At 32.8% G+C, this 26,990-nt stretch overlaps 1 protein-coding gene across 1 annotated transcript in view; it reads left to right on the forward strand.

Annotated features, from left to right (window-relative positions):
• LOC148615723 (E3 ubiquitin-protein ligase MARCHF6-like) overlaps positions 1-26,990 on the forward strand; it is a 32,288-nt gene that overhangs the window by 819 nt on the left and 4,479 nt on the right. Inside the window, exons 2-22 of the mRNA XM_088582249.1 lie at positions 1,584-1,680; positions 6,066-6,139; positions 7,684-7,827; positions 10,554-10,626; positions 11,085-11,238; positions 11,914-12,106; positions 12,347-12,408; positions 12,916-12,948; positions 13,345-13,396; positions 13,761-13,819; positions 17,578-17,687; positions 18,430-18,544; positions 19,793-20,047; positions 20,278-20,378; positions 20,845-21,028; positions 21,549-21,713; positions 22,131-22,200; positions 23,315-23,496; positions 24,489-24,623; positions 25,088-25,177; positions 25,905-26,037. Of these exons, the coding sequence (XP_088438375.1) occupies positions 1,584-1,680; positions 6,066-6,139; positions 7,684-7,827; positions 10,554-10,626; positions 11,085-11,238; positions 11,914-12,106; positions 12,347-12,408; positions 12,916-12,948; positions 13,345-13,396; positions 13,761-13,819; positions 17,578-17,687; positions 18,430-18,544; positions 19,793-20,047; positions 20,278-20,378; positions 20,845-21,028; positions 21,549-21,713; positions 22,131-22,200; positions 23,315-23,496; positions 24,489-24,623; positions 25,088-25,177; positions 25,905-26,037 (2,481 nt within the window). The remainder of the gene's footprint in view (positions 1-1,583; positions 1,681-6,065; positions 6,140-7,683; positions 7,828-10,553; positions 10,627-11,084; positions 11,239-11,913; positions 12,107-12,346; positions 12,409-12,915; positions 12,949-13,344; positions 13,397-13,760; positions 13,820-17,577; positions 17,688-18,429; positions 18,545-19,792; positions 20,048-20,277; positions 20,379-20,844; positions 21,029-21,548; positions 21,714-22,130; positions 22,201-23,314; positions 23,497-24,488; positions 24,624-25,087; positions 25,178-25,904; positions 26,038-26,990) is intronic.

Consider the following 26,990-nt stretch of genomic DNA (forward strand, 5'->3'; position numbering starts at 1 on the left):
TAGGGTAGGTAGATAGGTAGGGAAATTATTTTATTTTTAAAAAATGTTTTACTTTGAGTTAATGGAGAAACAGTCTAAACTTTCACAGTACTTGAACCAAAAGGCCATAAAATGTTTAGGGTATAAATTGAAAATAGGGTAGGTAAGGTAGCAAGAAACAGTATTATTATTTTTTATTTTTTTTTTGGGGGGGGGGGCTTGAAATACTTGAAAAATCTCTCTTTAGTGTTAAGTCTAGAGTACACCATTGTGCCAATCCCATGATCAGATGCACTTGGTAATAGTGGTCTTTCACCTTTTGATATTGTCTTTTTCATAAATATTAGGAATAAGTACTGACATTTCATTCTCTTTAGAAAGGGGTTTGTCTGAATCAGCCGATGTTTTTTTTTTCTTTTATCTTCTGTGTCAATTTTTTTCTATAGTCCATGTAGTGTATGGGAACTTAAGATTTTACTCATTTGGGGGAGAAACAAGTATAAGTCATGACTTCTGGTATTACTTAAATCAAAGTCCCAACTACACTGTGACTGTAAGAAACTGCATTGGCATGATCAAGCTCTTTCAATAACACCATTTCATACCATCTCAATGTGGTGGTTGTCAAATGAAAAAAAAATTGTGTGATATCAAGATGAAAGTAAATGATATCAAATAACTTATTATTTGTCCATTAAACATGTTAAAAATGTATGATAAGAATATTTTTATTGAATATCAGCAAAAATACCCAAGCATGATTATTGGGGTAAATAAAATACATTAAAATCCTAATCTGCATACACAATGTAGCTAAAGGAAGAAAATAGATTACATATTAAACTGAAGACATTACATAAAAACAAAATAGATTACATATTAAACTGAAGACATTACATAAAAAAACTATAATCGAGCACTATAAACTCCTTCCAAAAAATGTGTGCAACTTTTTTTTATGGAAAAAATTGACTAATATCATGCAATATACACTCCAACTGTTAAACTAGGGGACTGTTTTTAAGGTTTAAGTTAAGCATATATTTAAGATACTTACCAGTGTGACTTGTCATTTATTGTCTTTTTACATTAACCCTATCTTTGTGGCCTATTCTACAAATTTTTTTTTATTGCAAATGACAAATATCCTGATTGACCACAGATCTAATGTTGAATATCCCTTTATAATAGATAGAGTTTCTATAGAGGAGTATACAATAAAAATAAACATATTTTAGCATTTTACCATTGTAATCTTACAGAAAAAAATATTAGAAAACAGTTTCTTTATCACGTTATTACTTTAAACTATTGTAGTATATTCAAACATTTCAATTGAACATAAACTGAAACACAAAAGGATGTGAGGAAAATGTACACGAATTACAAATTACAATGTCTACTATCAGGCAATGCTTACTAAATGATTGATTGATTGATTGTTGGGGTTTAACATCCGAGCAGCAATATTTCAGCTATATTCAGACAAGCTTACTAAATGATAAGCTCAGATATTATATATATATATATTTTGCCATCTCTGTTTTGAATTTAATTTTTCTTATGCTGTACACATGCAACTACATTTGATACTTTTTTTTCAGACATTTGTAGAGTATGTAGATGTGAGAGTACACCTGACAAACCGTTATATCATCCTTGTGTATGTACAGGGAGCATCAAGTTCATTCATCAAGAATGGTAAAAAGATTTACACAATTTTTCTACAATGTAATATGTGTGTGTGTGTGTTTTATTGAATCTTAAGTTTTAAACTTTAATATACCATATTTTCCAGACTATAAGTCAATATTTTTGGCCTAAGTTTCCTTTAGGGGTCCTGACATTTTTAGAGTTTACTTGGAGGGTTCCTCCCCATAAACACTCTATTTTGCCTTATTTTAAAAATCAATTCATTTTAATTACCTACCCCAACTTTCCCAAGTGTTAAAACTCCCAGTTATACATGTTTTTTGCTGATTTTTTGGCACCAGTTTCGTTGTTTTCCTTGAGTTCGCCATATTGGACGCACTTGGCATGCGTACAGAGAAGACCCCGGGAATTACAATGTTGACATTTCTTTATGACGTTATTTGACAGTTACAAGGATTCCGATTTGGATCAATGAATTGAAGCTGGAGAATGGATTTTTTTTACGTTTTTTGAGACGATTGCCACCCTGACATCATGCATCAGCTGGATGACAGCAAATGGACTGTTGAAGAAAGCAAAATACTGCTAGGATTGTCAAGTATAGTGCTCCCAAGTGAAGCAATCGGACAAAGTTGATGGCTACGTTTTCAGATGCTCCAAATGCAGAAAGAAGTTTTCCATAAGACAAGACAGTTTCTTTGTGGAATCCCACTTGCCGCTACAGAATGTTCTTCTGATAATATACATATTCATAATGGAAACTCCTATAAAGATCATTCTGAAGATGTTCTCAGGAACCTCCAACAAGACTGTTGTGGACTAGTTTAACCTTTGCAGAGATTTTTGCAAGTAAGGATCTTTAAGAAATTGATTGTAACTTTAAAAAAGCAAAAACAAAACAACAAAAAAAACAACAAAAAATGAAAAAAAAACCTGTAAAATTTAACTCTAAACCTTAACCTTAACCCTACTAAAGCTCCAGTTATTATATCGCCACGGACTTACCTGTTCCTTTTTGTGTTTTTCAGTTGGAGAATACTGAAGGACCAGTTTCAGCTAGACAAGGAGGAGGGATATATAGTGGAGATCGACAAATCAAAATTCGGTAGGAAAAGAAAATACTCCAAAGGAAGCACCCGAAATCAGGACGGCAAGTGGATATTCGGCATGGTAGAAAGAGTTTGACAAAGAGTGTTCATCTTTTCAGTGGCAGATAGAAAGAGGGAAACACTACAACCAGTGATTACTGCTCACATTAAACCAGGAGCGACAGTACATTCGGACAAATTTTCGACGTATTTTAATTTAAATGAACTAGGCTTGGACCACAAAACTGTCAAAAACATTCTGTTGAATTCGTTAACAAGGACGGCATTCATACAAACACAATCGAAGGTTTCTGGGGAAATTCAAAACAACATTTTAAACAGTTCAGGGGAGTAACTAAATCACTTTTGGACCCACATCTAGACAAGTTGATGTACTGTTGGTACTGCAAAAACTCGTTGCATACCTTTTTATGTTAGTAGTTACCTTCCGAAGGATGTGATGAAACTATCCACAATCCCAAGTTATGTTTTCACTTAATATATGCTCGTTTCACAATGTGATGTGATCTTGTTTCTGTATTAAATTATTTGTTTCAGCATAAAATTGTCTATTTTTGTAGGATCAAAATTGGGACCCCTAAAGTAAATTAGTGCTATAATGCCTTCATGTAGTTTTAGGGTCTCACACTATATAAGGCTATGGAAATACAAAGAAACACACTGAATTATATGGGACCTCTAAAGTAAATTACTGCTATAATGCCTTCATGTAGTTTGAGGGTCCCACACTATATAAGGCTCTGAAAAAAAAACCACTATATTAAAAGGAGTGACACAAACATAAGAGTGTATTAAATGTATGAAGATTTACAAGAAAAATAGTGGGACCCTCCATTTTTTTTAAGAGGTTGATTGGGAATCCTAAAGTAAATGAAGGCCGTATTTTTTTCAGCAGTGTCAGCCTCAACTTATCGTCCACTTCCACTTATATATAAGGATTTTTCAAAAAAAAAATGTTCATCTACAATGCATTTTATGAGATTTGTTTAGTTCACTTTCGATTGCTTTAATTCAAAAATTTTGGTTAAGTGCAATCAGCGAAAGCCCTCACTCAAACAGTCAAACCAGTGTTTGAATTCGAATATTATTGATCATTGCCACTATCCTTTATGGATGAATACGACGACGTTAATAAAAACTTTGAAACTTTGAAACCGTTAAAATATTTAATCTAACTCCAGAAGATACATTAACAAAAGTCTTTTTTAATTGGAAAGACATTATCGAGTGTTCTGGAGTTATCAGTTCTTTAATATGCAAAAATTATAATTAATTAATGTGTTCTCTAAATGGCTAATTGCAACCAAATTTGCAGGTAACAATTATTTTTTATTGTATTTTGTAATACCAGGTAATATTGTTAATTAATTACTGCTTGTAATTATGACTGATTCATCAAACAAATTTCCTGCTTACTTCAAACATGGGTTCCCACATTTGAAATGTTTACGATTTTGTACAACTGATGATCTAAGGCTTCAGATCCATTGACATGCCATTCAATAAAAATAATTGAACTCGTGAACAAAGTACACTTTAACAAAAACACAAATATTAATTTAATTCAAAAATATTATATATATTGACTGGAATGATATTGCTGTTGAAAACTAACTGCTCAGCTTGGATCTCCGCTGGCACATCAATTTTGGTCAAAATTAGGCAATTCGACTTATACTCCACATGGACTTGTAGTCTGGAATATACAATACATAATCTTACATTAATTGAACTATGAAGAATTAGTTTCCCAAAAGTAGTTTTTGACCAATTAGACTTATCTATGTTTTTTTCATAGATTTTGGTCAAAATTAGGCAATTCGACTTATAGTCCACATCGACTCATAGTCTGGAAAATACGGTACATAATCTTACACTAATTGTGCTACGAAGAATCAGTTTCCTAGAAGTAGTTTTTGACAATAACTGTAGCTATGTTATACTTGATATTTGTTACAGTAACTGTAGCTATGTTATACATGATATTTGTTTCAGTAGCTGTCGCTATGTTATACATGATATTTGTTGCAATAACTGTGGTCTCACTAACCACTTCTAACGTTTCCATTACTTTACATGTTAAACAAGTAACTTTCAATGTTTCACTGTGAAATCCCAGGACAAATGACACCTTAAAGTGGCATACCATTACAAAGCTAGGAAAATAAGGCTTTCAAAATCATTACTCTAATGGTACGATGTCCATAGAAATTCTTCACAAAATTTACTTGCATAAAAAATACTGAAAATCAACATTTTTATCTTTTCTGCGAACTGACAGCATGGAGGCAAATTACTCACACATATAAACAATATTCATACATTTTTGCAGTAAATTACATATGTGATTTTAAAGTACACATTCTCAGCTTTATTTTGACTACTTTTAATCATAATACACACAAATATTGCACTTACAATGCATATGTCTAGGTTCAGTGTGTTTTTGGTACTACATAGGGGGTTGGCCATTTGACCCGGGAGTGGTTAGTGAGACCTTAAAAACATTTTATGAGTTTTTATGTTTTTCTTTTTTTTACATTTTATGAAAGTTCGTGGTATTGCAAGTTTAATAAGACCAAAACTAACAAAATTAGACATAGGACTACAAAGAAATGGTCATTTTTACATCGTGCCCCTCAGTGATATTTTCCCTAAATGACTGAAAAATTACAATTTTAACTAACTTGTCTCACCAAATTGATATCTATGATAATTCAAGAAGTTGTAATAGTAAATATCATTTATCATTATGGAAAAAGGACAGATTTCAACAATATATATATCATACCTATTTCATCACTGTGTGATTCTTAGTCTGTGCTATATGACCATTTGAGTACTTTGAATATCCCAAGCAGTGACATTAGGTATTTCAGGGATGACATCAAGTTACGAGTCAGTTTAATTAACTAAAATCTTGTTGCTATGTTGTTTTTTACAATATCTTGCACAATTCACCTCTTAAACTATAGCCAGATTATCAATATCACTATACTGATATTATGTGAAAATGGAAATAATGACCAGGAAAGGCAATTTTCATTAAATTATGCATTTCTCTGAAATATGCCATAATTTAGCTTGTAGCAATGTCATACATGATACTTGTTACAATAACTGTAGCTATGTTATACATGATATTTGTTACAATAACTGTAGCTGTGTCATACATGATATTTGTTACAATAACTGTAGCTATGTCATACATGATATTTGTTACAATAACTGTAGCTATGTCATACATGATACTTGTTATGATAACTCTTTTTGTGGCTTTAATGTTCAACTTATACATTCTAATGGATTTTTATTATTTTTAAGTTTAGTACAATGGTTAAAGTACAGTAGGAAAGAGTATTGTGAATTATGCAAGCATCGGTTTGCTTTCACACCCAGTAAGTATTATGCTAAAACAAGAATTATACTTTAGAATGTGGTTTAATTTTAGCAATGTCAGTAAACGTATGAAGTTTTCATTATGGTAATTAATGGTGAATTTCATTATGATGATCAGAATCCTGTCTGGTGTTTTGGGATATTGATTTATCAAAATGCCTTATGTCATAGGTTCAGGCCTGGAACTTCAGCACTGTGCAGGTCCTGGTGTCAAAAGAATAGACCTGCAGCAGTGCTAAGCTTGTCATAAAAGGCAACTAAATAGCGCTCAGAACCCTAGCTGGGGGCTAGGGCGCTCTGCCTACAGAGCAACTGGATTGTGTGCCCCAGGTGGTGCAATGGGATACCCAAGGCATGCTACGTGCTGGGGTCATCAGGCCATAATACAGAAAACCAGAACACAAACGGTAGTGGTGCAACATGTTGGAAAAGATGCCACATTCCTCACACATTTAAGAAACCTGCTGTGGTATTCATTAGGAGTAGGAACCTTTGCGCTCCACCACAGGAGGCTTAATTGCCTGACCCTACCCACCTCTCCCTATTTGTAGTGTCAATCAAAATTCGTCAACCCTGTAATCCTTGTGTCCCATCCCATTTTTCATTTCATCATCATTTTATGTTCATTTTACCGTCCATTTCATGTTCATCGCCTGAATATAGCTCAAATATTGCTGTTTGGGCATTAAAAGCCAACAATCAATAAATCCCTAATATTTCTGAACACTACACAAAATTTAGTCCAAGTGTAATTCCTTTTATATCATTCAAAACATCTTTTATAACCTGTTAATATGATTCTGGCGATTATTCATCTCAATTATATTCTATTATTTCTGAAGAGAAGATTAAGATCTGAAGATTTGAGGGACTTCTTTTTGGATGTTAAGTAATAAATTAGCATTTAGGGAATGAACTTTTTGCAATAATGTGGTAAGAAGCATTACTTGTGCTTAGCAGGTTCCATATAATACAATTATCAGTCAAATTGTCCATCCTGTCATCAATATTTTATGATGAATAAAGTGAAGAACAGTGATTTTAACCAAGTAAAATTGGTGGGAAAATTCAAATTGATAAAAAGTGTCTAGTTTTGAAAATCTTATTATGTTTATCAAGGAAATTATTTTCTTAAGTTGAAGTTAGTTCCATTTGAGTATGATTTCAGTGTAGGATAATACTCTGTTGAAATACTTTTGAATGTGATTGCAAATAAGCTTTTGGACAGGTTTCAAAACTTGTGAAAAAGTTGAAACAGAACAAAATTTGGTAATGTGTTTTTAGTTGCAGGATACTGAGTAATTTTCGATTACAGTTTTTACTTCAGAAATCAGTAATTGATTGACATTCAGTTTATACTTACTAGGAAAAACAGTTCTAAATAATATGGGAAATGTATGATTATAGTTTTATTTTACATCATGTGATCTTTTAAATTTTATTCATGCTACAATTTTCACAAGAATAAAAAAATCCTCAGTGCCAACAGCACTTTGATTCTCTATTTAACAATCTGATTTTTGTATAACTCATTATTTTCTAGTCTATTCACCAGACATGCCAAAACGCCTACCTATTAAGGATATATTCAGTGGATTACTGACCAGTATAGGCAGAGCTGTGAGGTATTGGTTTCATTACACACTGGTAGCCTTTGCTTGGCTCGGTGTTGTCCCATTAACAGCATGTAAGTACATTTAGAAATTAACATATTTGTCCATGTTAAAAGAGGTTACATGTTTCCCTGTCTACTTATAGAGGCCAACATCCTCACAAACATTATCAAAAGGAATTTGACCTATGACCTTAGAGTCCTATTTCAGTGTTACAGAAGTTATCTTGTAATACTTAGTACTATTAAGGATCTTACTAGTTTTGTATCTTTTACAAAAACTAAATGTTCATAGCTGACATCTTCATATTTTATTAAATAATGACAAGAAATAAATCTTAGTAAAACTGGAAAAGGCATGAAAATATCAATATATTTCAACTTCTTCCTGCTACAGGTTACACCTGCCTCTTCTTGATTTTTTGTACAATAAATTATTTTAAAAAAAAACACAGGATACATATGGCTTTATCCACATTTAAAGGTTTAGTGTGACAGTCATAGTTTGTAACTATCATGAAAAATATGTAATAGGGGCGACATTTTTCTTGGATGAATTATATAACCTTTTTGCCTTCTTTTGTCAAAGGGGACTCGATCCATCAGTCAGTTGGGTAAATCAGTTTTCTGCATTTTTTTGTCATGCTTGTAGATATACATTTGATATTTGGGTAAATTTCTGTACCATAACGACATATATAGCTGTTCCAGTTGGTTGATTTTTTCCCCTGAATTATGGCCCTTGGACTAAAAAAAATACAAATGCTAAAACTCAATTTTCTGCACTTTTTCATCATACTTGTGGATTTATATTTGATACATTGCTTAACAGATTAAATTTGAATTTTTTGTCCTGAGTCGTTGATTTTTTTTTTTTTTTTTTTGCTGAGTTACGGCTTTTAGACTTCATGCAAAAACTCAGTTTTCCACTTTTCTTGGTAATGCTTCTGGATGTTTGATATTTAATACATTGCTTTATAATGACAAGTTAAATGTTCAATCTAATGTTGATGCGATCTGATTTTTAGCTCACCTGGTCAAAGGCCATGTGAGCTATTGCCATCACTTGGCGTCCATCTTTATAGGTTGTCATTAACAATTTTTCAAAACTCTTCTCCTCTGACACCACATGACCAATTGGAACCAAACTTACTTTGAATGTTCCTTGGGGTATTGTACATAGAAATGAATGGGGGGTTTTTGATCCGTCGAAAAACATGGCTGCTGTTACTAGAAATAGAAGATAGGGGTCAGACAGTAGTTTTTCATATATATCTCCTAAACTCTTAGGGTCTCACTAACCACTTCTAACATTTCATTACTTTACATGTTAAAAAAGTAATTTTCAAAGTCGCACTGTGAATTCCCAGGACAAATGACATCTTAAAGTTGCATACCGTTGCGAAGCTTGGAAAATAAGGCTTCCAAAATCATTATGCTAATGGTACAATGATTGTAGAAGTTCTTCACAAAATTTACTTGAATAAATAATAATGAAAATCCACATTTTTACCTGTTCTGCTAACTGACATCATGGAGGCAAATTACTCACACATGTAAACAATATGCATACTTTTGTAGTTAATTACATATATGATTTTAAAGTACATATTCTCAGCTTTATTTTGACTACTTTTAATCGTAATATACACAAATAATGCACTTACAATGCATATGTCTAGGTACAGTGTGTTTTTGGCACTACATAGGAGGGTGGCCATTTGCCCCGGAAGTAGTTAGTGAGACCTAGGTTTAGCCAAATTCTGACATGGGGGTAAAAGTTTTCAGCATGATGAGATCTATCGGTGATCAAATTTGATGAAAATCTGTTGACCCATGTTGGAGTTATTGCCCTTTTTGGACCTTTTTGCTGTTTTTAATGTTATTATTTTAAAAAATCTTCTCCTCAGAAACTACTTTACAGAATTTAATGAAAGTTGGTACTTCTGTTTTAAAGGGTATCCTAACAAAATGACCGTTTGGATTTTTGATCTGTTATAAAGCATGGCTGCTGTTACTAAAAATAGAACATAGGAGTCAGACAGCAGATTTTTGCATATATCTCCAAAATGGTAAGGTTCAACCAAAATCTGACTCTGGGTAAAATTATTCAGCATGAAGAGATCTATGTGTGGTCATATTTTGGTGAAAATTTGTTGACCCATGTTGGAGTTATTGCCCTTTTTGGACGTTTTTTGCTGTTTTTGATGTTATTACTTTAAAAAGTCTGCTCCTCAGAAACTATTATGCAAAATGAAAGTTTTGGTTTATAGGGTATCCTTAACGAAATGACAGATTTTTGATCGCTGGAAAAACATGGCTGCCATTTCTAAAAATAGAACAATGGGGTCAGACAGCAGATTTTTGCATACATCTCCAAATCTGTTAGGTTTAGCCAATAGCTTTCAATTGCTGAAATGATCGTTATTATAAGGCTTACAAATGTGTCCAATGAATCAAATAGAGTCAAAATTGTCTGACAACTCCTTGTTAGAATTATTGCCCTTAAAAGGCAAAAATTTATCCAGGTGAGCGATTCAGGCTCCTGGGAGCCTCTTGTTATAATGAGTTGTAGCCATTGGACTAGAAAATTAATACAAAAAATCAGTTTTATGCACTTTTCATGTTTAATGTATTAAGTTTGCATTCTGTTCTCTTCAACAGATTTTCTTCCAGTAATGGACTTTGTATTGTCATGCAATACTCTCAGAATGCTTTTTACACCTTCTACACAAATACATATATTGGAGCTTAGGACTAGGGCTCACAAGTTTTTTCAACAATTGTCTTTATAATTTCAGGTAGAATCTATAGATGTTTATTTACTGGATCTGTTAGTTCATTATTAACACTGCCCCTAGATATGCTTTCTACGTAAGTATTGTTAAATGATACTTTTCAACCTTCCTTTACCAGAATAAAAATCTTAACATTGAGCTTTCATTGAAATATATATGTTTTCTGATAATTTTCAGTTTGAGGAGTATTTAATTGGGCTTTCTGTCCGTCTTTATGAAATTGGTTTCAGGGTAAAACTTTTGTACACCTTCACTGTTGAAGGCTTATGAGGTAAGAAAGATACCTATAGTTTCTTTGGTATGTGATACTACAGTATGTGACATGTTAATTGCCCTGTAAAGAACTTCTTTTAACTTCATCTGCATTCATACTGGCCTGAAGGCTATAATTCAGACATGCCTCAAAGTTGTAATACATTAAAATACAAATTTAGTATTAGCTTTTATTAAGTAGTTAAATTAGTAGTTTTTGTAATGGTGAGTGATTCAGTCTCCTAAGAGCCTATAGTTACAAATTGATTTTCACATTTTTAGTGAGAACATAGCATCAGATTGTTTCCATGGATGTTTTGTTGTGACGTGTACATTGTGTGCATTTATAAGTTTAGTCTGGTTACGTGAACAGATACTTCATGGTGGAGGACCTGAGTGGTTAGAACAAGATGATCAGGGTCATAATCATCAACGGGTAATTCTATAGTCAATCTTTAAACAAAAGAATACTAAAGCAAAGATGATGAAAAATGTCGATCATGCAGTGGTAGTGAGGCTCTGACAGGCCTGATTTTCTTTCACTTTAAAAGTGGAATTCCCCTTTTTCAAATCTGGAATTTACATTTACAGTTCACTTTTACAGTATGTTTAAATCTGATATTGACAATTTCCACCATTTAGGTTGGCATCCATAAAATCAGGTCTGCATTCAGATCCAGTATATATTTAACACATTAAGAGGGGTGATTATAACCTTCAACTATACGTAATGCACATTCTAAATGTTAAGTATCATTCTTTGTGCAGAAATTTTGCTATTTCTCCATAGTGCATTTAAACTTAACTGACCTATCAGTATCTTAAGAAGAACTTTTCAAACATTTGGATGGTTATTTCAGGAGGTTGTAAAGTAGAAATACTTGGATAATGCAATAAAATCTCTGCGTCTTTTTTTTCATGTGTCACACCTTATATACATTTTGCCTGATTCTTAAACAGAGAAGTATTTCAGCTTTTATCAGTATGATATGATTTAGTAACAGACAATGTAAGTAAAACAAAGTTGTTTTAATAATTTGTAAATGTTAGATGTTTAAGTTATCTCAGTTTGAATAATGAAGTGACGTTTTCCTGTATTTTATTTTTATAGAATTTCTTAGATGCTGGTGTGGTCAATAATTTAGTCGGAGGGTTTGGAGGTGGAGCTGCAAGAAATCAACCAGCCAATCAAAATGATGAGAATAATCAACAAGCACCTGTTGCAGCAGGGGAACCAGCCAATGAGGAAGAAGTAGAGGATGATGGGATTGAAGGTGGAAATAATGGCAACAATGCTGCTCAAGGTATGAATGATATTTGATATTATTTAAGATTCTAAAATTTGATATTTTAAGCGTTCAATTCTGTTGATATTAATCTGTAAAACAAGTTTTCTTTTTTGATATTTAATGTGAAATGAATAAATAATATGGACAGTAATGAAAATTCCATGTTATGATTTTTTATGATCATAATTGTAACCATGTGGCATTATACATTGCAAAAATTTCTGAATTTACATTCAGCCTTGATTGTCTTTCTAGATGATATAAATTGGAACCCAATAGAATGGGATAGAGCAGCAGAAGAATTGACATGGGAAAGGGTAGGTTATCAATAAGGTTAAAAAATTGTTTTGGTTGTACTTAAAAATGAATGTTGGTATTTTGTTTTAGTTTATTGTCATCTTTATCATTTTTCCATTGTCCTAACTGCCTGATATTTTCTATATTAACCTGTTATACTAAAACATGTCAGCAATTTCCTTTAAAAAATGCTGCATCTTATTTATTGTGACTTCACTGATAAACAAAAAAATGTCAGTTTTGAACATTTAAATAGAACTGGCAGTATTGTATATACATTTGAAGATATAAGTGCAGATTCATGAAGTAACTTTAAACTTGAGATTTTTCAGAACAGTTAAAAAAATGCATCTCATTACAAGTGATTATAGGAACATCATATAATTATTGATCAGCAGTGTTTTCATTGATTTATGTCATATACTTTGATTTGAAGTTATTTTATAAAAAAGGCATGTTTGTTTTGTTATCATAAAAATAGCAACTGTAATAAGAGTAAAACAAGTAATGACAACTGTTTATTGTAGCTCCTTGGACTTGATGGGTCTCTTGTATTTCTGGTGAGTAATAGGATGTAAACTATCAATCATTTTGCTCATAGGTAATTTCTGGATAGCAAAGATAAAGCCCTTTTGGATTGAAATTATTTTTTGGTATATTCTGTTTATTTTCAGACAGGTGTGGAAGACCTTATATTTCATTAATATGTAAGAATTTAAATCAAACAATTTCACTCTTTATTGTGAGTTATGGGTAAAGTCTATGGAGTATTGGTCATTCTTAATTGTATTCTAAATCCCCATGCAATCACTTATCATTAGTTAAAACCACTTTTATGGTTATTAAATTTGTGGTATTTTAAAATATTTTGTTGTTGTTTTTCTCTTCAGTGTCAGATCAACTTTAAGTTAAAGACAAATTAAATCAGCATTTAGGCTTCTTTTTTTTTATTTCAGGAGCATGTATTTTGGGTTGTGTCTCTAAACACTTTATTTATATTAGTGTTTGGTAAGTATCATTTTAATGGTAGACATACCTTATTATATATGAAATATAGAAAATGGTCTGATTTACAGTTCTGACAAGGTCCTATGGTAAAGGAGAAATAAGTAAAAGATATCTGAATACAGAATGTGTAGTTACTGAATATTTATAAATTCTTTTTGTGCTGATGGTTTTATTATTTTTTTATTTCTCCTTGATATTCCCATCTTCCAATTTAGCTGGAGTGGAAGGAATCTTAAACAAAATAATGTTTATTTTTATATTTATTTCTTTTTATGTTGGAACTTTTAATGCAAAGTCTTGCAAATTCAGTTTTGAAGCATCATTTGTTAACTTGCAAATGAAGTTAATTTTGTTTATGTTTCAGCATTTTGTCCATTCCACATAGGCCACTTCACATTAGTTGGCTTAAGACTAGATGATGTAGTGAGTATCTTAGTCACATTTACGGTTATTTGATAAGATATGCTTGTCAATTAAAATAACACAAAATTTATGATGAGATTTGATTGATGTCAGAGAATGAAAACAAGATCTATTATTTTATGTATTTCCTTTTATTTTGGTGGTGATTGTTGTTGTAGATAATACTGGGTGTAGATAATACTGGTACTAAGGATTGTTGTTGTAGATAATACTGGTACTAAGGATTGTTGTTGTAGATAATACCGGTACTAAGGATTGCTGTTGTAGATAATACTGGGGTAGATAATACTGGTACTAAGGATTGCTCTTGTAGATAATACCGGTACTACGGATTGTTGTTGTAGATGATACTGGTACTAAGGATTGCTGTTGTAGATAATACCGGTACTAAGGATTGTTGTAGATAATACCGGTACTAAGGATTGCTGTTGTAGATAATACCGGTACTAAGGATTGCTGTTGTAGATAATACCGGTACTAAGGATTGCTGTTGTAGATAATACTGGTACTAAGGATTGCTGTTGTAGATAATACTGGGTGTAGATAATACCGGTACTAAGGATTGCTGTTGTAGATAATACTGGTACTAAGGATTGCTGTTGTAGATAATATTGGGTGTAGATAATACCGGTACTAAGGATTGCTGTAGATAATACTGGGTGTAGATAATACCGGTACTAAGGATTGTTGTAGATAATACTGGGTGTAGATAATGCCGGTACTAAGGATTGCTGTTGTAGATAATACTGGTACTGAGGATTGTTGTTGTGGATAATACCGGTACTAAGGATTGCTGTTGTAGATAATACTGGTACTGAGGATTGTTGTTGTTGATAATACTGGGTGTAGATAATACCGGTACTAAGGATTGCTGTTGTAGATAATACTGGGTGTAGATAATACCGGTACTAAGGATTGCTGTTGTAGATAATACCGGTACTAAGGATTGTTGTTGTAGATAATACCGGTACTAAGGATTGCTGTTGTAGATAATACCGGTACTAAGGATTGCTGTTGTAGATAATACTGGTACTAAGGATTGCTGTAGATAATACTGGTACTAAGGATTGCTGTTGTAGATAATACTGGTACTAAGGATTGCTGTTGTAGATAATACTGGTACTAAGGATTGCTGTAGATAATACTGGTACTAAGGATTGCTGTTGTAGATAATACTGGTACTAAGGATTGCTGTTGTAGATAATACTGGTACTAAGGATTGTTGTAGATAATACTGGTACTAAGGATTGTTGTAGATAATACTTGGTGTAGATAATACTGGTACTAAGGATTGCTGTTGTAGATAATACTGGTACTAAGGATTGCTGTTGTAGATAATACTGGTACTAAGGATTGCTGTTGTAGATAATACTGGTACTAAGGATTGTTGTAGATAATACTGGTACTAAGGATTGTTGTAGATAATACTTGGTGTAGATAATACTGGTACTAAGGATTGCTGTTGTAGATAATACTGGGTGTAGATAATACCGGTACTAAGGATTGCTGTTGTAGATAATACCGGTACTAAGGATTGTTGTAGATAATTACGGGTGTAGATAATACTGGTACTAAGGATTGCTGTTGTAGATAACACCGGTACTTAGGATTGCTTTTGTAGATAATACCGGTACTAAGGATTGTTGTAGATAATACTGGTACTAAGGATTGCTGTTGTAGATAATACTGGTGCTAAGGATTGTTGTTGTTGATAATACTGGGTGTAGATAATACTGGTACTAAGGATTGCTGTTGTAGATAGTACTGGGTGTAGCTAATACCGGAACTAAGGATTGCTGTTGTAGATAATATTGGGTGTAGATAATACTGGTACTAAGGATTGCTGTTGTAGATAATACCGGTACTAAGGATTGTTGTTGTAGATAATACCGGTTGTAGATAATACTGGTACTAAGGATTGCTGTTGAAGATAATACCGGTACTAAGGATTGCTGTTGAAGATAATACCGGTACTAAGGATTGTTGTAGATAATACCGGTACTAAGGATTGCTGTTGTAGATAATACTGGGTGTAGCTAATACCGGTACTAAGGATTGCTGTTGTAGATAATATTGGGTGTAGATAATACCGGTACTAAGGATTGCTGTTGTAGATAATACCGGTACTAAGGATTGTAGATAATACCGGTACTAAGGATTGCTGTTGTAGATAATACTGGGTGTAGCTAATACCGGTACTAAGGATTGCTGTTGTAGATAATATTGGGTGTAGATAATACCGGTACTAAGGATTGTTGTAGATAATACCGGGTGTAGATAAATCTGGTATTAAGGATTGCTGTTGTAGATAACACTGGTACTTAGGATTGCTTTTGTAGATAATACCGGTACTAAGGATTGTTGTAGATAATACTGGTACTAAGGATTGCTGTTGTAGATAATACTGGGTGTAGATAATACCGGTACTAAGGATTGCTGTTGTAGATAATACCGGTACTAAGGATTGTTGTTGTAGATAATACCGGTACTAAGGATTGTTGTTGTAGATAAAACCGGTACTAAGGATTGTTGTGGTAGATAACACCGGGTGTAGATAATATAGATACTAAGGATTGTTGCTATAGATAGTACCGGGTGTAGATAATACCGGTACTAAGGATTGCTGTTGTAGATAATACCAGTACTAAGGATTGCTGTTGTAGATAATACCGGTACTAAGGATTGTTGTTGTAGATAATACTGGTACTAAGGATTCTTGTTGTAGATAATACTGGATGTAGATAATACCGGTACTAAGGATTGTTGATGTAGATAAAACCGGGTGTAGATAATACTGGTACTAAGGATTGTTGTTGTAGATAATACCGGTTGTAGATAATACTGGTATTAAGGATTGCTGTTGTAGATAATACCGGTACTAAGGATTGTTGTTGTAGATAATACCGGTACTAAGGATTGTTGTTGTAGATAATACCGGTTGTAGATAATACTGGTACTAAGGATTGCTCTTGTAGATAATACCGGTACTACGGATTGTTGTTGTAGATGATACTGGTACTAAGGATTGCTATTGTAGATAATACCGGTACTAAGGATTGTTGTAGATAATACCGGTGCTAAGGATTGTTGTTGTAGATAATACCGGTACTAAGGATTGTTGTTGTAGATAATACCGGTACTAAGGATTGTTGTAGATAATACCGGTGCTAAGGATTGTTGTTGTAGATAATACCGGTACTAAGGATTGTTGTTGTAGATAATATCTGTACTAAGGATTGTTGTTGTGTCATTTCTAGACTGTGTTTTATTACATGTACTGTTTTATTAGAAAAGTTTTTGCTTAATAAGTTGAAGACCCTTTTCATGTTATATATGTACCCCTGCAAACAAATAATGTCATAGTTGATGGATCTCAGTGTTCAATCTACCTATTTTTCACAAGGGTCATCATGGTCCAACCTACTTGGCAAAGGGGGCCAATACTGGAAATAAGGGGCCAATGAAAAAAATAACATCAATCCACAATATAATAATCTATATCGGAAAAGGTGTCTGGATGTGTGTAGAACCTAACATGCTATCTACAGTCTTGACATGTATACAACCTAACATGCTACCTGCAGTCTAGACGTGTGTGCAACCTGACATGCTACCTGCACACAAACTGTATATCTTTGATTGGTTGTAGAAAGAGGGGATTATTACCAATAAATAACAACAAAATTACTGAACACTAATCCCTAATTATGTATGTTTATGATTATACAGTGATTGATAATATTCTCTCTCTCTTACAGATGGAGTCAACCCATTATGAAGGATTACTTACAACTATGATGGGATATGTGGTGATAGCATTCTCTCTAATTGTTCTCTACATGTTATGTGCTATAGCAAGACTGAAAAAGTAAGTTAATTGTTCTTCACTTTTTTTACACTGCTAAGAGTGCTCTCTCCTAGTATTTGTCTTGACATTTGCTTTTGACGGTGTTGGTTAATCTTTAATTTATTCAAACAAACAAAAACTCTAGTTTCTTTTAAAAAAATTGTTTTCCCCATATCAGGTAAAGCTATATTCCAGACAAAAGCATATAACTAATTTTATTATTGTGATTTTATTTTTACAAACTACTTCGTTTTGTATTGATGTCGAGGGTCAGAATCATGTGCTTATTCCATCTTAGAATCTGTTGTTACTGACCCTGTTTATCATTGTGGTTTAGGAATATTTGTTTTTTTTTAAATTTACTTTAGAATTTCAACTAAATATAATGAGAATAGGTATATTGTATATATCAAAAGAGACAACCCCACCGGGATGAAAAATGTCAGCCCAAGGCCACCCATTGGTCTTAAGTGAATGACAAAGAAACCCTCCTACCATAGGGCAAGGCTGTAGCTGGCCCCAAAACATCATTATACACAGGAACAGCACAAGAAGTGCCCCTATATGCACAAGTGATGTAAAAAATAAAGGTGAAAACGAAACAAGACATACAGAGGCCAGAAATTCCTGACTTGGGACAGTTTTATAAGTATTTTTATCTGTGTAAATTGTTATTAGAGTGTGTTTGCCAAACCTCATGCAGTAGCATTTCATGTCCAATAAGTAGAGGAAAGCATTGCTTTATTTGTATTTTTGTTTATAGATTCAGGAGAGTACTTGGCCTGTGTTACATTGTAGTAAAAGTAATGTTATTAGTTGTAATAGAGATAGGTGTATTCCCATTGATCTGTGGATGGTGGCTGGATATCTGTTCTTTGGTAGGTCATCTATTATACTGTACAAGTCACTCACAAATATTTTATTACTTTGCCAACTTTGAAGTGTATACAGTGAAACTTCTCCAAACTGGCCACCACTGGGACAAGAAAAAATGACCGGTTTATAGGGGTGGCCGGTTTTGTGAAAAATAACAATGCATTTGAAGAGCTGTTTCCATTAATGTGTTCTATAACCCTACACCATGTCAGTTTGTTGGTTGAGATATGTTTATGCCTGTTATGTTTTCGTGGGTTCTATGGGCCGATGGGCTTTGATTTTAATCATACCAATGTTGCCATGCACAGATTTATTCTAACATGCTTGTTTCTGTTACATCACATACATAATTACAGAATCAATTATGGGTACTGTTCAGTATAAATTCCGGATACAATATTACAATGCCAATTCAAAACTTTTGGCCTTTTATTACATTTCAGAGCTTGCAGTATTTGTAAATGATTTGATTTTACAAATAGTACTGCCGACAAAATAATGTTCATGGTTTTGAAAGAATGTTTATTTAAGATCAAAGGGCTATTGATGGTAATTAATTATTTGTATTGTTTTCGTAAATTACCGATCAACAAAGTCTAATAACTTTATCCTTATGTTGTTTTGGCTTGGGTACAGGTCACATTAATTGACAGGTAAAAGATCGTAAAGATCATATTATTAAATGACCCCGGTTGCCCGGTTACCAATTAACAGCCAAACAGTGACAAAATCTAATGTCTGGATTAAATTTGTTGTTTAAACTACTGTCCCCATCAATTATCATCTGTCCACTGATGAAATGCAAACCGGGACTTTTGAAAAACGGACGGTTTGAAGGGAAGACCGGTTTTCTTAGGGTCCGGTTTGGAGAAGTTTCACTGTATTTTGTTGATTTGACAAACCTAATTTTTTTTGTAGAATGTTTCAATCAAGGATTTTTTTTTTATTTATTTAGAGTCAAACAGAGCATATTTATTGATTGATCTACAAACTTTGGAGTTATACTGACAATTATACCGACTGAATGTTTCATGGATATTTCTGACACTATTGAGTTTACTGAATATGAAAGTTAATCTATTATTTACATAGTTTATTTCTGAAGCAGGTCTAGAATTTGGCTTTGAGTTGCTAGAAAACAATAAACCAATACAAGATTATGGCTAGCACAATAAATATAAAAAAACAGCTCATTACAATACATCTTCTCTCTGTACTTCACTGTTTACCAGGTAGGATTTTATTTTCAGTCTATGTTTGATGCCACACTGAAGGATAGAAAGAATAGTTTCCACTTGGCTCCTGGGACATCTATGTTTATCCATTGGCTTGTAGGAATGGTCTATGTCTTCTACTTCGCTTCATTCATCCTACTATTGAGAGAAGTGCTGAGACCTGGTGTGCTCTGGTTCTTAAGGAATCTTAATGACCCAGAATTTAACCCAATACAGGAAATGATCCATCTTCCTGTCTATAGGCATGCTAGAAGGTTCATGGCTTCAGTGGTCAGTATTTATAGTTACCCAGTACTTCATTAAATACTAAGAGAATCATTGTTTTGGTTGGTATAAGGAGTAGATTCATTTATACCAGCTTCCAGCCCTGCTATGTAGTAAAAATTTTGCAATTGTTTTTAGTTTTGGAATGTCTTAGCTTTACGAACTCTAATTTTTAAGTGTATAATTTGAGATAAATTCTGTACTTTGACAGTTCATTATTTTCTATTATGTTCCAGATTATCTTTGGTAGTACTGTCTTATTAATGCTATGGCTACCAGTACGAGTGATTAGAAAAGTATTTACCAGCTTCCTACCGTATAATGTCATGTTATCAAGGTATATATTTTGACCAATTGTAGTATGCTTATAAACAACATTTACATGGCTAACAATTGACATTCAGTCAGACTGGAATAGCTATCAAATGGGTCAGGGAAGCGAATTCAAAGTTATAGATTCAAATTTAAAATATGCAATTCAAAAAAAGAAATCAGCAACAGTATATAGATCCAGTTCACTGAATCATTTTTTAAAATGGACAGTCATTTACCTATCATATCTCACCCCTTTCAGGTATTGTCCTTTTTTTTTTTTTGGTGATATTTCAAATGTAACAAAAATGTATAAGAGCGATGTTCGGTTGTAGGCTATGCCTAACTCGTATAAGATATTCAGATGAGACAGTATAAAAAATTTTATTACACCTGAGAATAACATTTCTCAACTGGGGTTTTTCCAGTGTTACAGGTCATTTGGAGCAAGGACCTGCAATTATATCTTATCATATTTATATCTTTTAAAGTGATGCCCCAGTCAGTGAGCTATCATTAGAATTGTTGTTGTTACAAGTAGTACTACCTGCCCTACTGGAGCAGGGACATACTAGGATGTGGCTGAAGGGTATGGTTCGTGGTTGGACACTTTGCATGGCTTACATACTAGGTCTAAGATCTTATCTTCTTGGTGATGAACCTATTGACAATTCTGTAAGTTCATGTGTTATATATGTTGTCTGTCATATTCAACAGTTTAAATACCATTCCTTTTAATAATGCATATTTCAGTATACTGTCTCAAGAAGTAACCCTTCATCAAAGAAGTAACCCTTCGTTACCATCATTTGAGACATATACATAAGAAGATCTAAATCCAAAAAATAATTTATTTAAATCATTACTCTGTTTCTTGTACTAACTTTTCAAGAGAAATATATAGAATCCTAATCATGCTTTAAAGGTGTGCATATTTTTTTGCACAAATAAAAGTTGCTATTGATTGTTATCCCAAGAAGAATATTTTTATATTAGATCTCCTCAGAACCAAGATATTTTTTGTTATTGTAGAAAAAACAATTTTCTTCCACTAATTTGAATCCAGAATTCACTTTACTGTTCATTTTTTACCATATATTTACTTCTGATTTCACCAATTTTATGCATTTTGTTGGCTTTGTAAAATCCTGTCTTATAAAACTATTGTAAATATTTTTAACTATTTTTTGTACAGCAAGATAATGTTGTAGAGGGTGATCAGCCTGTACAGCAGCCACCCCCTGTTAACCCCCCTCCCCAGCAGGGTGGAGGTCTTGGTGCTGCCCATCAGGCCATGCTACAAGGTGGTGGACCTACAGGGTTCCAGCCATACAAACGACCATCAGTTTTTCATTTCAGGGTGAGTTTGACTTCAAGGTGTACTTTAGTACCTGTACTCATTGAGAATGATTTTCAGTTTCTTACTATTAAGTAGTAAAGGTAATGATTCTGGCTGTTTAATGTTCTTTGTACTGAAGCACAAATTTCTACAATCTTGACAAGTAAACTAAGTCTAATTTATTCTGTTTTGAGACATTTGTGTGCATCTTTAGTTTGGACATGTTATTAAAAGCACTGGAAGATACTCTGAAAATGAAAGAAAAAAAGGAAATAATTGCATTTATTTTGTCTTTGAAATAAAGCTAACCAGAATGTACTGTGCCTTATTTCTTCTCCAACTTTTCTTTAAGCTGAATTAAATGAAAATGGAATGAATTATTTTTGGTATGTTATAGTTTAGTTACAATGTATAATTTCTTCCATAAATGTTTTACAGATTGGCCTGTTAGTGTTATTGATGTGTTTTACCTTGTTTCTCTGCAGTTTAATGTCTCTTGTCTTGCCAGGTTGGTATTACTACCAGTGAGATTCTTTTTTCAAGTTGTGCAATATATTTCATGAATCACAAAGCAGTTTATCAATAGTATAGATATTGTCCTGCAGTTGGTAATAAAAGCATAAATTGGTCAAAAATTAAAAACAGTTCTTAAAATTTAATTTCTAGTGGATCGGAGTCAAGTCCAAATTATGCATTGGTTCTGAATCCAATTGTCATTCAGTTTTGGATTATTTGAATTGTGAACTACCGAACCAGATTATACAAAACTTTTTGGGTCCCAAAGAGAACTAGCCAATCAGGGAGCTTGTTACAATTTGAATTGAATTTTTTGTAAGAGGGTATTCATGAACTAATGTGTTATTTACCCCAGCACTGGTATTAAAAATTTGAAAGAGTAATATTCATGAATTTGAAATTAATACCGTATAGTGGAAAATTTATGTTCTAATTTTCGCTACATTCACAAGGTTTTGGGAATCATGGAAATAAAGGCTTGCCAAATTTAAGTCCAGATATTTTACATATAGTTTTCATTCTTTAAAATATGAAGATGCGAAAAATAAGTCAGTGAAAATTTAGTACCTCTATTCACAGAGCAAATGGCGAAACTTGGCATTCACGACAATTACCTGCTACACAGTAGGACATGATATATGTAGATAATAGTTTGATTATTGATCTTGAATCTTTTAACAATTTAATGTATCCATTGTATGATAGTTTACAAGTTAAAACTTTGAAAGTCCCTCCTTATCTCCCATAATGATTTAAGGAGGTAGACTTAGTGTAAGGGACATAACTCTTGAAATCACTGACATGCTTGTATCATATTCAATTTCACCAAAGCCTATTAAGCTTTCATTTGAAACAAGGAAATCAGTCCAAGTTACTTTGATGCTTTAATACACGAGATTGATGTAAAATGCTGAATACAAAGTTCCAATGGTTTGTAAGAGTTGTGTCCTTTACTCTAGGTCTACCTCCTTAAATAGACAAGTCCTTTAATATACCATGCCAGTACTAAGTATATTGAATTAATGTATGGTACAAATAAAGAACTTATAGATTGTTGATGACTTTATTAAAGTTCTGTAAAACTGAATCTTATTTTGTTGTTACAGTTTGGTGTGGAAGGAAATTAATGGCTCTTTGGATGGGTGAGGCCAAGGTTCATGAGCTGTACACAGCTGCGTGTGGTCTGTACATCTGTTGGATGTTTCTGAGGATTGGTACTGTTCTATATAATTGGATTCCTCAAGGAACAGCAGCTATCATGAATAAAGTTAAAGAATGGTTCATATTGGTGAGTTTACTGAATAAATTGTTCACGCTTGTGAGTTTACTGAAAAGTGATTATGTTGGTAAGTTTTCTGAATGAGTGATTTGTGCTGCTGAGTTAACTGAAAGAATTGTTCATGCTGCTGAGTTTGCTGTTAAGTTTCACTGAATAAGTGGTTCGTGCTTGTGAATTAAAATAATAAGTGGCTCATGCTGGTGATTGTACTCAAAGAGTGGCTCATGCTGATTATTTTCATGTTAGAATGGTTCTTGCTGGTTAGATCCTCTAAGAGTGATTTATATTGCAGAGTTCTTTGTTTCAGTGATGCATATTGACGAGTTAATAGTAAGAGTGGTGAGTTCCTTGTAAGAGTGGTTTATATTTGTAATTTTCTTGTAAAAGTGGTATTTACTGATGAGTTTCTTGTAAAGAGGTATATGTAGCGAATAAACCATAAAAAATGGTGTATATTGCAGAGTTCATTGTAAGTGTGGTATATATTAGTGAGTTTTATTGTAAGAATGATTCCTTGTAAGAGTTGTTTTTATTGATTAGTGTTCATATTTACATGTTTCTTGTATAGCTAGTTTTCATAAGTGAGTTCCATCTTAGAATGGTTCATATTGATGAGTTTCTTGTAAGAATGGTTTAACTTTAATGTTCAATTAACCTCACATTGAATTGCAAACATTTGTTATAGTTGTTCAGGGATATGATTTTGCTAATACTATCATATTGTTGGTTCAGATTGAATTGTATATTTTCCTGGTAAACAACTCTGTTATGTATTATTTTATTTGGGTGCTGATTTGTCTTCGTTCCTTTTTATTCACATAGTTTAAAATGAAGTAGGTGAAAAATTCACGAATTAAAATACTTCCATAAGAAGTAAAAACTAGTATTTTAAAGTAAAAGCGTTTCATTGTATTATCTCCCTTTGCACATGTACAATAAACTCTATGCCATGTAGTCTATTCAATAAACAATTTCACTATATGATGATGATTGTTTTGCAGGCTATGAAGTGTTTTGTAGTAGCAGCTCTACTCATTGGTTTTGTACCTTTGTTATTAGGACTGTTATTTGAGCTGGTAATAGTTGCCCCACTTCGGGTACCTCTAGACCAGTCTCCAATCTTTTTTCCTTGGCAGGTAGGTTTAGTGCTGTAAAACTATGACCAATAAGTTCAATATAGAATTATAAAGTTAAAAGTAATTGAATGTTGTATGTTCATTCCAATGCTCTAAAATTTTAAACATGTTCGACCTTTCATGGTAAAGTTTGGCATGAACAAATAACTCCTGTTACATAAATGGACATAAATCTACATCTAACAAATTTTTAAAAAATCCTTTGGATAAATTTAACTTGCCTCATATATCAAGAAATGGGAAATCTAGAGTCCTGGTCATGTTATGGAAAAGATGTGCTTTTGTATGATAATACAATACTTTCCTTTGCTAGCTTAGATGACCACAAAACTTAATGTCAGTAGCAGGTTTTGTCGTTCATTTTCTTATCATTATTAACAGTATACTGTAGACATCTTTAGGAAGTTATGGAAAGTTTAAACTCTGAGTGAAAAGTAGTATTACAATATTAACTGTAATTTCAGGACTGGGCTTTAGGTGTCCTCCATGCAAAAATAGTTTGTGCCATAACAATGATGGGCCCTCAGTGGTGGCTTAAAAGAGTTATTGAACAAGTGAGTCATATTCATTAATACTGTAGAAGAAATTGTTTGCATTTATTATAATCATCTAAATTTTATTGAGCGGTATGTTTGATTACAAAGATGATTGTGAATTACAATTTTAACAATATTAAAAAATGACGAAGTGTATGTTTTCACAGCACCTTCCCAATCTTTGCTAAAGCAATGACATGATAAAAAGTTTTTGATTCAGGGCATATCTGTTACAATTTGAACTTTAAAACAGCAATGGAATTACTGAGATATTAAGTACTAATCTAATTAAAATTCAGACACTGCCAATTTAAGAGGTTATTCAAGATTCAGAAAGACCCACTCTACAAATAATGGTTACATCATATTTTTATTCTTTAGTCTCTACAGACATATATTTTGAAGAAAACCATACAATAATTTCCCTTTTAAATCAATCAAATCAAGAACGATATTTCTTGCAAAGTACCAATTATCAAAAATATAACAACAACTTAGTCTTTGTTATGTGATCTGTAACTGACTCTAAAGAAAAAATTAATGATAATTTTTGACATGCATAGATATATTCTAGTATCTTTTAGTAGGATGCCATTTTGCATGTGACAAAATTATATTTTATCTTCACAGAGAAGCATAGAGATTTAACAATTGGAGTATACTTTGCACAGTGTGAAGATAAAATGTTTACATGTCATTTATTGATGTATTCGGAAAGATAATATTGTTTATTTTTCCTTTACAGATTTACAATGATGGAATTAGAAATATCAATTTAAGATTTATTATCACCAAGTTGTGTGCTCCAGTTATTGGTGTCCTTGGCATGTCATTAGCTGCACCATATGTTGTTGCTAATAGTATAGTACCATTCCTAGGTAAAGTTTTATTGTGTATACCGCTGGCTAATAGTATAGTACCATTCCTACGTAAAGTTTTATTGTGTATACCGCTGGCTAATAGTATAGTACCATTCCTAGGTAAAGTTTTATTGTGTATACCGCTGGCTAATAGTATAGTACCATTCCTAGGTAAAGTTTTATTGTGTATACCGCTGGCTAATTGTATAGTACCATTCCTAGGTAAAGTTTTATTGTGTATACCGCTGGCTAATAGTATAGTACCATTCCTAGGTAAAGTTTTATTGTGTATACCGCTGGCTAATTGTATAGTACCATTCCTAGGTAAAGTTTTATTGTGTATACCGCTGGCTAATAGTATAGTACCATTCCTAGGTAAAGTTTTATTGTGTATACCGCTGGCTAATAGTATAGTACCATTCCTACGTAAAGTTTTATTGTGTATACCACTGGCTAATAGTATAGTGTCATTCCTAGATAAAGTTTTTTGGTGTATACGACTGGCTAATAGTATAGTACCATTCCTAGGTAAAGTTTTATTGTGTATACCGCTGGCTAATTGTATAGTACCATTCCTAGGTAAAGTTTTATTGTGTATACCGCTGGCTAATAGTATAGTACCATTCCTAGGTAAAGTTTTATTGTGTATACCGCTGGCTAATAGTATAGTGTCATTCCTAGGTAAAGTTTTATTGTGTATATGACTGGCTAATAGTATAGTACCATTCCTAGGTAAAGTTTTATTGTGTATACCGCTGGCTAATAGTATAGTACCATTCCTACGTAAAGTTTTATTGTGTATACCGCTGGCTAATAGTATAGTGTCATTCCTAGGTAAAGTTTTATTGTGTATATGACTGGCTAATAGTATAGTACCATTCCTAGGTAAAGTTTTATTGTGTATACCGCTGGCTAATAGTATAGTACCATTCCTACGTAAAGTTTTATTGTGTATACCGCTGGCTAATAGT

The sequence above is a fragment of the Perna viridis genome, chromosome 5, assembly GCF_037379345.1.
Source record: "Perna viridis isolate PV_CMFRI_1.1 ecotype Kerala chromosome 5, ASM3737934v1, whole genome shotgun sequence".
In the NCBI taxonomy this organism is placed as follows: domain Eukaryota; kingdom Metazoa; phylum Mollusca; class Bivalvia; order Mytilida; family Mytilidae; genus Perna; species Perna viridis.